At 30.8% G+C, this 14,339-nt stretch overlaps 1 protein-coding gene across 1 annotated transcript; it reads right to left on the bottom strand.

Moving 5' to 3' along the window:
• Positions 1–1,244: 1,244 nt before the first annotated feature.
• LOC143616639 (uncharacterized) lies at positions 1,245–9,525 on the bottom strand. Its single transcript, XM_077089413.1, has 6 exons — positions 9,143–9,525; positions 8,895–9,046; positions 5,260–5,750; positions 2,220–3,163; positions 1,640–1,901; positions 1,245–1,550 (listed from the first exon to the last, which is right to left on the bottom strand). Exons 1-6 carry the CDS (start codon positions 9,523–9,525, stop codon positions 1,335–1,337), a joined length of 2,448 nt encoding a protein of 815 aa, XP_076945528.1. The 3' UTR covers positions 1,245–1,334.
• Between the last annotated feature and the right edge of the window lie 4,814 nt (positions 9,526–14,339).

A 14,339-nucleotide genomic window follows, 5' to 3' on the forward strand; every position in this document is an offset into this window, starting at 1 on the left:
GCGCTTTTAAAGTGGAGTTTGCATCTTTGCCATAAAACTTCAAACAATGTTTGCATCGAGCTTTTTGGCTACCGTTAGACATTTCGCATAGGTCGAAATGTTGCCAAACATCATGGTTTCGTTTCGTGGGGATGACTCGAACGACCGTTTCTCCCGTGTTCGAGGCACCCATGTTGACGGATGAAGCAGCACTTTGGGAGGCCATGATAATCGACTACGAAATAAGAGTGGTATACTCGAGTATGAAATAAACGACTACGAAACAAGAGCGTATGGAGTGGTAATGTGGTATAATTGAGCGTGAGATAACAAAATAATCGCGTATGAAATAAACGTTTAGAGCGTTTGGAGTTGTATAATCGAGTGTGATCTAACCAATACCCAACCTAAACTATATATAGATGTTTGTGGGGGTAAAATGGTAAAAAAAAAAACGGTCCAAAAACAAAAAAAACGGTCATATAGCCGTTATAAACCGGTTTTTTTATAAACCGGTTAACCGGTTTTTCCATAACCGGTTAACCGGTTTTTCCATAACCGGTTAATAAAAAAAACCGGTTTTTCTATTAACCGGTTCGTTAACCGGTTTTGGATCTAGAACTTGTAACCGAAAGACGAACCGGCGGTTTCTAAACCGGTCAAACCGGTTTTTAAAAAACCGGTTTTCGTAAAAACCGGTTTCCGGTTTAAACCGGTAAACCGGTTCCCCAACCGGTTTTTTTTGGCCATCTCTAGCTCAGAGCATGCTAAAATATGTTCGGTTTGAAACCGAGCCGAGCTGAGTTGCTCAGTTTGTAAACGAGACGAGCCCGAGCTAAGGGTGGTTTGCTTGTTATCTCAGCTCCGTTTACTCTCGTTAGCTAGCTCAGTCAAACTTTGATTTGGATTTGTTGAGTATTTGGTTGAGCTTTATTTTGATTGTGTTTTGAGCTGTTAAATGGTAACTTTCTATTGAACTTGAAATGTGTTAATTAAAGTACCTTCTTTTAGCCAAGCTCGAGCTCATATTTTAAGCTCTGCTTCAAATCCAAGTTGAGCCGAACCCAAATCGAGTATCAACCTTTTGCTAGCTTTTAAACTTTATGTCCATTAATTCACACACAAACTTTCTGTAAGCCTAAGAACCTTGCTTATATGAACACCAGATTTGGACTATCTTATAACTTCAGTGGTAATTGTTATTAGTTTGTTAATACACATAAAATACCATAATGAGTTTTTTTAACTTCCCATTGGCTCCACAACTCGAATCTAACACTAAACTTTACAAGTAGAAACACAACCAACAAAACCACCTTTCTCTAAAAACCAACACTACTCCCTGTGGAATGAAGTCATACCGGCAACTGACTCGATAGATGATGAAAATTTTGAACCATCGGGGTCGGAAGCCCGTCACTGTTAGATCTATGGTGCATCTGCTTCTGCACCGCCTTTATAGCCGCGACTCTAGCTGCATTAGCCGCCCTATTAGCTGCTGCCACTGCCCGGTTAACCCGTTCATCGACTTTCGCCACATCATACGCTTTCTCTGCAGCTCTTCGCGCTTCCTGATCACCGAACAGCAATCTCAAACGATAAATCACAAATAATAATATACAACGAAAGTGAATAATACAATACATATATAATAACATACCTGAACTGCATTAAGAACTTTTGAATGATAAACAGCAACAGGTGAAACAGGGTACATTGTGGTTTGAGAACTAGGAACATCAAGAACACCATTTTGCCAATGTCCAGATTGAGCCTCTCCACTTTTGAAAGTGTACATACTGAGCCCCTGTCGTTTTCCTTCGTGCCATGACCCTTCGTATCTATGACCATTTGCAAAACTATACACTCCAAAACCATGCATTTTATCGGCAAAATACTCTCCAGCATACGTATCACCATTCCTTAAAAAACATGACAATTAATTAATCTACCGTTCTATACCTGACAAATAAGTAACTGACTCTGACTGCGCCACGTGACACAATTCTATAAATCCAAGATTATTATCGCAATTCTCTTATTTCACCTCTTAAATATAGTAGCTTGTACGTAACTTTAATCATATATCTTATATCAAAATATTGTTTTATAACTCCTAAATCTTCATTTCAAGCAATTTAATTTTTTTTCTTTATTGAACCAGTGTATTACACGAATTTCTAACCTAGTTAATATCATAAAAGCCGATAATATTTAACATTAACGAAGTGAAAAATTACCTAAAATGATAATGACCAAGGCCATGTTTAACACCCCATTTAAACTCGCCAACAAAACGGCTACCATCTTCGCAAGTATGCACTCCACACCCGTGACTTTGACCGTTTGACCACTCACCCGCGTAAACATCACCCGTGTAAAACACATAAACCCCAAACCCATGCCTCAAACCATTCCGATACTGCCCGCGGTACCGACTACCCCGGGCCCACGTCTCGATCCCGTATCCGTCATACTTCCCGTCGACCCAATCACCCTCATACCTCCCACTCATGTAATAATAATAAACCCCGCAGCCTGAACACTTCCCCTTATGAAACTCGCCCTCGTAAACATCCCCGTTGTTGTATGCCTGCACCCAGCACCCCGACCCTGTTCGTTTATCGGATTTAATTCGATTCCAGATCGACCAAAACACGGGAAAGTGTCTTAAATTCAATGAATTGGAAGACGGGTACAGCTTAATTGGGAATGATCTTGAGAAAAACAATCTGATTGATGGTAATTTAGGTAAAGCAAGATTTAGTGACAATAATAAAGCGGTGGAGAAGGCGAAAGCCGATAAGAAATCGAGGAGCAACGAGCGGCTCGGGTTCGAAACCAGGAAGTAAAAGAAGGGTAGTGAGAGTAAGAGGATCAGCCGGAGGTGGGTCCGGCAGCGGTTAAAGAGGGCGGATTTGGCGGCAAAAAGGCGTTTGGAGTAATGGGGGTTAGAGAAAATTGGGGGTTTTGTGATATGAGAGATGAATTGGCGTTTGTGAGGTGTGGGCTTTGGAAATGGGTTGAATTGGGTGTCATTGATTAGGATTTGATGGTGGTGAAGAGTGGAATTGGGGTTAGGGTTTGGTGATGGTGGAAGAAGATGGTTATGATTAGTTGGGTTAGGGTTGAAATCGGAAGAGATGCCGGTGCTATCAGTTCCGATCTGGAGGTTTGATTTCTTCTGATGCATTACATAATAATGATAAGTGGAATCATCAGCATCTGTATCAACTGATATGAGTTATGAAGAAGAAGAAGAAAAATATTATTATTATTATTATTATTATTATTATTATTATTATTATTATTATTATTATTATAATAATAATATTATAGTTTAATATTATAATAATAATATTAAACTATAATAATAATAATAATAATAATATTATAATAATAATAATAATAATAGCTGGAACGGCTATAACTTCTCCTGTTTCAAAAACTTTTTTATTTTTTATTAAAGAGGTTATTTCCTCAATTTTTTCTTGGATAGAACCTAATTGTTCTCCTAATATAATTAAACATAAATTTGTATAATTTATATGTTTAAATAATTTATTTAGGTGGAAAATTGTTACTGGTAAAGTATATCCAGACCGGGTATCTTTCGATCTCTTATTAATAATTCATTTTAAATTAAAAAAAAATTTTATTTGTCTTGATTTTCTAAAATATATATGAATAGGCCATATGGATGTTTTACCCATACTTAACTGTCATCATTGAATAGTATATGGTCAGTACAGGCCACGCCCTAAAAACGCCTTCAATCAAAACGGCTAAAACGGGCTACCATAATTCGACCACTACACATATTCACATGCCTGTTTAGTATGGAACCAGCCCAGTCTCTCATACATATTTCAAAAATTTCAGACTTTTTTTTTTTTTTTTTTTTTTTTTTTTTTTTTTTTTTTTTTGAGACATGGATTACAACTAGGTCATGGTATGAATCAACACTTTAGGAGTTTAGCCTTTCATTAGGCTAAAATTATAAAAATAAAATAGTAAAGAAATTATGAATTGTACCTGGAGTATGAAGGACTTAAAAACTTCAAAGATTTTTATTATCGAATATTTTACAAGTGAAAGAAAGGGTTTTTGATCAGTGGTTTTCTGATCTCTGCCTCTAAACAAAACCCTACTACTCCTTTTATAATGGGAGTTCTAAAAAACAAACAAAAGAACAACAGTAAAAGTAATAATTATACATCAATTATCTGGACAATTGTGTCCAAAAGAGATTCCATTTGTCTGGGCAGCTGGCTTTAATTATTGTACCTCTACCCAACTTTTTGAATTATTGATTCTCCTTTAATCAGACGCATGTGATCTGGGACCCATAATTTCGTCCTCATCGTCAATTGATTCAATTATTTTCTTCTTTAACATTTCCAATTTTGTTTTGGCCTTTATTGTGACCTCATCCATGACATCATCTTCTGGATTTTGAGAATAACCTGCTAACATTGTATCTTCTTCTTCTTCTTGATTAGAAGATGGATTTGAAGAGTATTGCGATGAAGATTGCCCTGGTTGGAAGTTTTTTATTAAATCTTCTTCCATGGCTGCAAAGTATTTTTCCAGTAAATCTTTTCTGGAAAGATCCTTTCCTTCTTTAATTGATATCTTCCTAGCAATTTGTTGAAATGGGCTAGGAGATTCTCTTTGAGATTGAACCTGAATATGTTTTTGATACAGGTCCAGAGTTGATTCGATTTGATCAATGGTCTCTTGACCTTCTATGACTCCTTCTTTATTTTTTGAAGTCAATTTTTTCCAAAATTTTGTATAGAAAATTCTTCTTAAACATGGAATATTTTGAGTGGTATGACCAACTTCTGAAGACCATCTCCATATCCATGGAATTCCAAATTCCATAAAGAAAAATAGAGAAGGCATTCCTTCAATTAACTCATTATTATGAGTAGCTTCGATTATTCTGGGAGATAATTCAACCCATTTATTATAGTATCCTTTAAAGGATTCTGGTAAAATTTTTACAGATGTTCCATAGGAAATCCACCATTTTAAAAACCAATTAGGTATATCCTGGTTATAAACCTGAGGACATATCTTGAAGAACCAAGAATGTTTCTTCATTGGATTTTGATATAGAAAAGCTTTATTGAAAGCTTCAATATAATCCCAATAATTGAATTTGATAAGAGCACCAGATTCTGGATGACTCATCTCTTTTTCTTTTAATTGAGAATTTCCCCAATCTTCTAAGGATATTATCCTTTTAATAATTATTTTGCTATAGGTAAAAACCTTAGCATTTCCAGAATTATGATGGAAAATTTGAGCAGATTCGGTTGCTCTTAAAATTGATTCATAAACGAATCTTGATTTATAAATTCCAGCTGGATATGAACCAGTATCGAAAAACCTTTTCATTAAGGTCCATGGATTATCTTTCCATTTAAGCTGTTTATTATCAAGGAGTAAAATTATCTCCTTATAAGGATTTTGATCATAAGAACTTTCATCAGATTCTTCTGATTGAGTAACAATTGAATAGGAAGTATTGCTTCCTTTTTCCTTAGCTGCTTTGAAAGCTAGGAATTCTTGGTATTCAGGATCATTAAATCGATTTTTTCCAGTATTACTGGATGAATTTGCTATATTAGCAATATTGGAAGCTATTAGCCTCTTTTGGCCAAATTGACCAATAATTATTTCAGAATTATTATGAGAATTTCTGCCTCTTCCTCTATTGGAGGATTGGCTCTTCTTTCCTCCTCGCCATGGAGGATCCATTCCTGCAAATAAAATTAAGCACAAGAGATTATTATCTCTTTTTCTTGAAGAATCTTTATTCGATTCTTAAAAATATAGTATTGATTCCATTCATTTGCTATAAGAAAATTTTTTTCTTGAGGATGTAAAGAATAGTCCATATTATATTCTGCTATTCTTAAAGCATGTCTCATCCTCATCCTATATTCAAAATCAATTTGTCTTCGAATATTTCCCATTGCAATTTTCAATGGTCCTTTAATTCCCATTAATTCTGCAAAATAGAATCGAGAAATTCTCTCGTCAAGAAATCTGGTGAACTATTATCAGATCCTTTTTTATAGATTATTTCAAAATCAAAAGGGGCTAAATGAGCTTGCCACCTTGCAAACATTTGTTTAGAAACATTATGTTTAAAATCTTTGTCAAACATAAATTTAGCTGCCTGACAATCAGTTTTTATTGTAAATTTTTGATTATATAAATCATCTTGAAATTTTAAAACACATTTTACTATTGCTAAAACTTCTTTTGCAATAGTTGCGTAATTTTTTTGACTATTATTCCATTTTCCAGAATGGAATCTAACCAAATATTCTTGTTTATTGTTTGGAGAAACTTGTTTAAGAATTCCTCCATAACCAATGTCACTAGCATCAGTTTCAACTATTTTTTCCCAATTTGGGTTAGCAAGATTCAAACATGGAAGATTTTGAACCTTTTGTTTAATTTTTTGTATTGCCTTAGTATGATCGTCTGACCAATACTTAGGATTCTTTTTTAACCTATCATACAAGATAGCTGTATCCTTTGCAAGATTTTCATAATAAGGAGAAATATAATTTAAACTCCCAAGAAACCTTTGTAATTGAGTTTTATCTAAAATTTCATCAGGAAATTTAGAAGCAAATTCAATACTTCTATGTATTGGAATTATAACTCCTTTGTCAATATTATGACCAAGGAATCTAACATTAGTTTGAAAAAGCATCATTTTAGGTCTAGAAATTACTAAACCATTCTTTATAATAATATTTTTAAAGATTTCTAAATGCTGAAAATGCATTTCTATATTTTTTGAAAATATTAATATATCATCGATATATACAATGATAAAATTTGAATAAGGAATGAATATATCATTCATTATATTTTGAAATTCACTGGGTGCATTTTTTAACCCAAAAGGCATTACATTCCATTCATAATGTCCAAATGGAACTGTAAATGCTGTCTTATATCTGTCAGATTCATTAATTTGAACCTGCCAGTATCCAGATTTTAGATCAAATTTAGAAAATATAACTGCATCATGCAGTCTATCCAATAAATCCTTTTTATTAGGTATTGGATATCTAATCCATTTTAACACTTTATTAAGTGGTTTATAATTTATAACCAATCTAGGAACTCCTCTTTCCTGCTCAGCATGTTTATTAACATAAAACGTTGTACATGACCAAGGAGACTTAGATTTTCTAATTAATCCTTTATTTATTAAGGATTCTATTTCCTTTTTACATAATTCTAAATATTCAGAATTCATTTGGCAAGGTCTAGCCTTGGTAGGAATTTGTCTTTCATTAAAATCTTCCTCATAAGGAAGTGAAACAATATGTTTCTTTCTATCCCAAAAAGCATTTGGGTGATCATTACATATTTGTAAAGAAAACTTATTTTGAATCAATTTTATTTTATCCTTTAATTTAGGATTTTTTAAATTTTCTGAAATAGTTAATTCATTTATTTCTTGTTTTAAAAATTCTATTTGGTTTATTTTTGCTTTAATTAAATCATCAATCATATTATTGATGATTCTAGTGATTGGTTCAGAAACAAATTCAAAGGATATTTCTTCACCTTGAAATGTTCCTTTTATAATTTTTTCATCCACTTTTGTTAAAGGAAATATTTTCCTAAAAAATGGTGATCCAAGTATAACTTGACTTGTTAAATCTTTAACAAGAATAAAACTATTAGGAATACATTTATTATTATTACAGATATAAGCATTGGGAAGCTTATAACTTATCTGTAATGGTTTTCAACCAGCAGACCCTAATTTCTGGGTGGTTTTATGAAAATATCTTGAAGGGATTAATCCTTCTTGAATACAATTTAAATCTGCTCCACTATCTAAAAGAGCAGTAAATTCTTTGGAAAATTGTTTATCAATCATTAATTTGACTTTAATATGCCATTTCTGAGAAGTTATTTCTTCTATTTGTTTTAAATAATTTTCTAATTGAAGTTTTGGAAAATTTACATCATTAATTTCCAATCTTCTTTTTTCTAAATTAATAATTCTTTCTTCTAAATTATTATTGTTATTTCTAAGATTATTAATTTCTATTTTAAGATTATTAATCTCAATTTTTAATTCTTCAATACCAACCTGTTTATTTAGTTGATTTCTTTTATTCAATTGATTCTTAACCTCAGCAAAAGTATAAGGTTGAAAATTTTTATTAGATGAAGATGATTCATCTTTATCATTTCTTATTAAGTCTAAAATCATTTCTTTCTTAATTTTTTCATCTTGAATATTTTTTAATAAATCTAAAAATTCATTTGTTATAACATTTAATTCCATATTTTGGAATTGAGATATAATATCATAAATTGAATCATTATTTATTTCATTATTACAACAATCTTCATGACATTCTCTATTATCATCTGAAGAAGATGAAATAAAGCTTTCATTATCTAAAATATTTATATCTTCATATGAAGATTCTGCTTCTGATTCATCAGAAGTATTATTAGGATTTATGATAATCTTTTCTAAAGTTTCTCTAAGATTATCTCATCTTTTATTTCATTCAATTTTTTCTTTACCCAGCAAGTTGCTGCTTTATGACCTGGACGGCCACATTTTTTACAAATTATAAAAGATTTTTTATAAAATTTTTCAAAGGGTTTAATTTCCCTTTTCTTATCTCTTTCTATTTTTCTTTCTTCTCTTTTCCTTTTTCTTTTAAAATATTTTTTTGGTTTTTGAGAAGAAGAATCTTTTCTTTTATTATTTTGGGGAGTAATTCTCTCCATGCCAAATTGATCACAAAATTGGCCTAACTGTCTTTTTTCCATTAAAGACTGTCTTTTAATTTGCTGATTTAGCTTTATTTCATTACATAAAGCTAATCCTTCATTTTTACATATACCTATTAAACTACCATAGGTGTATTCATCATAATTAATATTAATATTATCTTTTCTCAATTTCTGTTTAACTCTTTCTGAAAAGAAATGAGGTAAACCGTCTATAAATTTAGACTTCCAATGAGTACTATTACTCTCTGGTAATTCCATTACCCTGCATAAAAATGTATCTTTATACCATCTAAATGATGTAAGGGTTTTACATTTTAGATTTTGCAAAAGAGTTCTAATATTTTCAGAATTATCAGACCATCTGCCTGTAAAATGTTCCATTATATTGATAGCAAGAGTATACACACTATTCTCTTGACTGATATCATTTTCTTCTTTTACAGAAGAGTAAATTTGTTCTCTGTCTTGGAGGATTAAATAATTATCCCACCATCCTTTTAATTGACCAGTAAATCCTGCTACTATCATTTTAGCAATAGATTTATCTGTATTTCCATTTGCTTTACATATCGTAGAATACATCATCATTCGATGTATAGTATTAGCTATTTGGGTGTCAGTTTGACCATCTATGTTCCATTCATAGATGTTCTTCCCACTATAAGAATTATTTACTATGTACTCCTGTTCTTCTATTAAGACATCTTGAGGAGTTGGTCTATCATAATAATATTTATTCATGCTAGGTTTATTAGCATATTTATTCTGTAACTTAGCAATTTCTAAGTTTATTTGTTCTTTATAATTTTCTTTATTTGTGGATTTAGAAAATTCTTTTGAAAGAGTATTTATATTTAAACCTTTCATTTTTTCTGAAATAAATTCTAATTTAGTATCTAATAATTTAGATATTTCAGAATTAGATTTTAATTTAAAATCTCTTATTTCAGGAGGGGGTTGAATAGCTGGAACGGCTATAACTTCTCCTGTTTCAAAAACTTTTTTATTTTTTATTAAAGAGGTTATTTCCTCAATTTTTTCTTGGATAGAACCTAATTGTTCTCCTAATATAATTAAACATAAATTTGTATAATTTATATGTTTAAATAATTTATTTAGGTGGAAAATTGTTACTGGTAAAGTATCACCTTCCAGTAATTTTTGAAAAGCTTGGTAATACATTGTTATCTTTTCTTTTTCAATTTTAAAACCTGTTTGGGGAGGGAAAATAGATTTTATTTTCTTTTCTCCTAAATCATATTCTCTGTAAATAGTAGAAATTATACTATTCACATACTTATTAAAGAACCATGGAACAAAATAAATAATACCATTTTGTTCTTCTAATTCTTTATAAAATTCATCTCGAAAATATAGTAATTGTTTTATTTCAAAATTTTTTAAGTACCATTTTCTAAATTCCTCCCATTTAGGATCTTGGAATTCAGAATTTATTTTATCTCTTACCAGGGAACCTGGTCTAAAATCAATTTTTTCTATATTATTCATGATATAGAGAAATCCATTTCTGACTCGGTTAATTCCGGGTCCTGTTGAGGTCTATTAATTCCTCTAACTATATTATCAGAATTAATTCTTAACTCATTAATTCTATTGTTATTTTCAGGATATTTTTCTCTTATTTGAGAAGTTGAAGCTCTAGAAGGACTTCTAACAGTATATCCTAAAGGAGATATATGGAAATTTGATGAAGATAAAGACCTAGTTATTCTAGGTGTAACTTTTTCAAATTGTATTTGAATATTTCCTTCAGTTGTTTGTAAAATTTCTAAAGGATTGTTATCAATATAAGATTGAGATGGGGTATTTTCTTTTAATACCCAATTATCAGGAAAATTTATTTCTTCCCATCTAATTTTTCTTCTAGTGGTAATATTTGACTTACCAAAATTAGTTTCTATAACTATTGTTTCTTTTAATGGTTTATCAACCATTTTGCATCTAGGATTCAAAGTATATAATGGTTTGTAATAAATTCTATAACAAACACATATAACTTCTGATCCTGTAGCATAATTGTAACCATTAGTTTTAACATTTAATGTTAAAGCATCTGTGATATTCACATCAGTTAAAGATAATTGTAAATTTGGATAAACATTAAAATAGACTGGACCATGTGCCAGACTAGATTGAACAATACCTATTAAGGATTGTTTCCAATCTAAATTTCTTCCATCTCTTAGAACAGCTATAAAGCTTTCTGGAAGACCTTCTAATGTTAATGGTTTAAAGGCAATTTGCACTAAACCAATATGAATGAATTTATATTCATTATTCTTATATCTTATTATTTCTCTGTTATTTAAGAGTTTCATTATCATATCCTCTTTATTAAGAGAAATTGTTGATTCAGTAGTTCTAACTACTTGTTTAAAACTTAATTTTTCCATATAACCATATTTATAAATTTGGTTATAATTAATTTTTGGAATTGTCCATTGATTTAATAAATCAAGATTGTGAGGAATATCATATTCTTCCTCAATACTATTTTTAATTGTATCTTTATTTTTAATAATATTCATAAACAAACTTAAAGTGTTGATTCCCCAAAGACACTAATTATTCACCATGGCTCTGATACCATAATTACAGTTTAATATTATTATTAAACTATAATAATATTACAGTTTAATATTATTATAGTTTAATAATAATATTAAACTATAATAATATTATTATAATAATAATAATAATAATAATATTATTATTATTATTAATATTATTATTATTATTAATAATAATAAGTTGGAGAAGAAGAGTGTGAAGAAGAGGGAGTGAAGTGTGGGATTTTTGGTTAATATTGTTTGCAGATAAAAGAAAGAAAAGAGATCAATTTTGAAAGCAGAGACGACCGGCTACTGCTTGCAACCAATCCACATCTTTTTTATTTTTATTATATTTTATTTTTTTATTAATTATTTATTATTATTTTTAAAGATAATGGTGAAATTTAGGTGTTAAAGAAACGCTAATGGTTTGATATTTTGTTAGGAGTTTGGTCGTTTTTTACTACCCTTGACGTTATATTAAAACGAATGTTAAAGTGACTTGAATGAAATGAATAATCAACTCTTTTGTAATAAGAACAAAAGAAAAGCTTATACCGGCCATTTCAATGTATAGGTATGCAAATTCAAGATATGGTTTTATTTCAATATGAGATATATACGAGTTGGCTCAAATGTGAAGTAAGGAAGCTTCGAGCTCATGTTGGTCAAGGGTTGAGAACAGGAATGGAACTCTATGAGAAGACTAGAAGATCCATCCATTTAGCAATAGCTTACGGTGGCGTGAGCCTTAAAATGAAGAGCAAGGTTCAAGCGATGAAAGGCTTAGAGTGGATACCTAGGCACCCAGAGACGAGTAAGGGCAAAAGATTCCCGAATAAGCTAACCTTTTAAGCTGTTGTTGAATCCATGGGCAGGCAAGAGATAACCTAACGAACTGAAACATCTTAGTAGCTAGAGGAAAAGAAAGCATGAATTCGAATGGCATACATCACTCATGAGCATGTTCGTTGTATTCTATGAAAAGGTTTTGATCAGCTTATGAGCACACATCTCCTAGAGAAAACAAATAATCTAAGAAAAGATTAATGCATTAGAAAACTAATCGAAGGCGTATGATGTATCTTGTTTCTTTTGGAAAATGTGAAACTATGATGTAAAAGATTGAAGTTTTTATGTAGGCAACAACCAGTACTAGTGACTATGATGATGGTGAAGATAATCTCAAGGTCAGTGATTTTGAGGGTTTAATCTTATGGTGAATTCATTTAGTTTGATGATAGATTCGTTGGCATTTTGGGTTGTATCTAGCTAAGAAAAATGGAATCTCATTTATGTGGGTCAAATCTCACTGTTTATCCGATTGAATAATCCATATAAATGTTTTGTGTTGGATGCGAGAGGTTTTTTGACGGACAATAAGAAAGTGTGCATAAATGATTTAAGCTGTGTTTGTCTTACGATAATATCGTGTTTTACAGTAGTGATGATAGAACTGTTTTGGGCAACGATGGTTTGAGTGATGTGAAATGTGAAGAAGCATGTCAAGGAGATTGTTGACAAATATAAGAGAGCTTAAACTAATGCAACAGTATTGAAAGCATGAAAGCACATGATGTTCACACATTGAACCACTACTTACATGGAAATGACATGATAAGAATGGGTTATTTATTTATTTATTTATTTATTATTATTATTATTATTATTATTTTTTGTGAAACAATTACGGATGCTTTCAAAGGGTGTTGAGGGTCCTTTTTTTTTGTTAATTTGATGAAAGAATATACAACTTATCATTTCAATTTTTGATTATTTACTTAGATTATTTACATTTGATGTCATCATTAATAATCAAAACTTTAGCAAAATCTAGTGTGGCGGCGTTAAGAACATCAGAGCCTATGATGTTCACGCTCTGTTACTTTTCACTTTTCTAATAAAAGAAATATAAAAACTTCACTTTTTATTTTTATAAGTCGTTACTTTTGAAGTTTAACAAAAATGTTAAATTTTAAAGTAAATATTGTGATACGTAAGCATACAAAATTAGGCCTACCAGATAAACAATTCAAGTAATTTAGATTTTTGTTATTCGTTTATTTGTGCTTTTATTACGAAAATGTATATCTTATCTGTTTGTGTCTTTTATTGATATTATTTTGGTGGTAAATAAAAACATATCAATAATGAAATATTACAAGTGAGGCCGCCATTGTGTCACTTCAAGGAGTTGGTATGTGCGATCGTTTGTCTTTTAACTTTTAAACGAATAATAAATATTTCAAAAGTAAACATTTCCTAAAATCAAAACCAAACTAAAGAGTTAATTATTTGGATGTTTCATGTGATTTATAAAACGTATCTTCCTCGTCTTTTTTAAAGTTATATATTTGCTCCTCAACTATTCATAAAAAGTTATATATTTGCTCCTCAACCATTCATAAAGCGTAACATGGGTGCTCATAGTGGATGAAGGTTAGTTTTTCCAATTAAATGCGTGTGAAATATGGGGAGCAGACGAGCAAATAACGTAAACCACATGGTTCGTCATATAGTACCTTAAATGAGCCAAATCCCGACTATGCAGTGCGAGATTAATATATAGATGTCCAAAAGAGAGTAAACTTAAAGATACATAATGTTCGAGCTTGGACTTGTAACTAAAAGTGCTTGTTTTGAGTTTTTTTTTTATCCGACCTTAAAAAATCTTGACCTGTTTCTGAAACATTATTAGATTCATGAAAATATCGTATCATCACCCAAAAATCTGAAAGGAAAATAAAATTGTATCACAAGAAACATAAAATACTTAAAAAAGAATTAATGATCTTATCAATGACTTAGAAATTTTTTTTCATGAGGGGTGATCGGGATTCTTACATATGTATAACACTAGAAATTTCTCTAAGGTGGACGGCTGCCCCAACAATTTTAACCTTAACCGAATAATTTATCTTTGGTTAGGATTTAATTCCGTCCTAAATTCTCTATTCTCTAACCACCCACCCTCCCATAGTT

Source organism: Bidens hawaiensis, unplaced genomic scaffold (genome assembly GCF_021521415.1).
Source record: "Bidens hawaiensis isolate Kalapana, Puna unplaced genomic scaffold, B.hawaiensis_p1.1 tig00048393_1, whole genome shotgun sequence".
Classification (NCBI taxonomy): Eukaryota; Viridiplantae; Streptophyta; class Magnoliopsida; order Asterales; family Asteraceae; genus Bidens; species Bidens hawaiensis.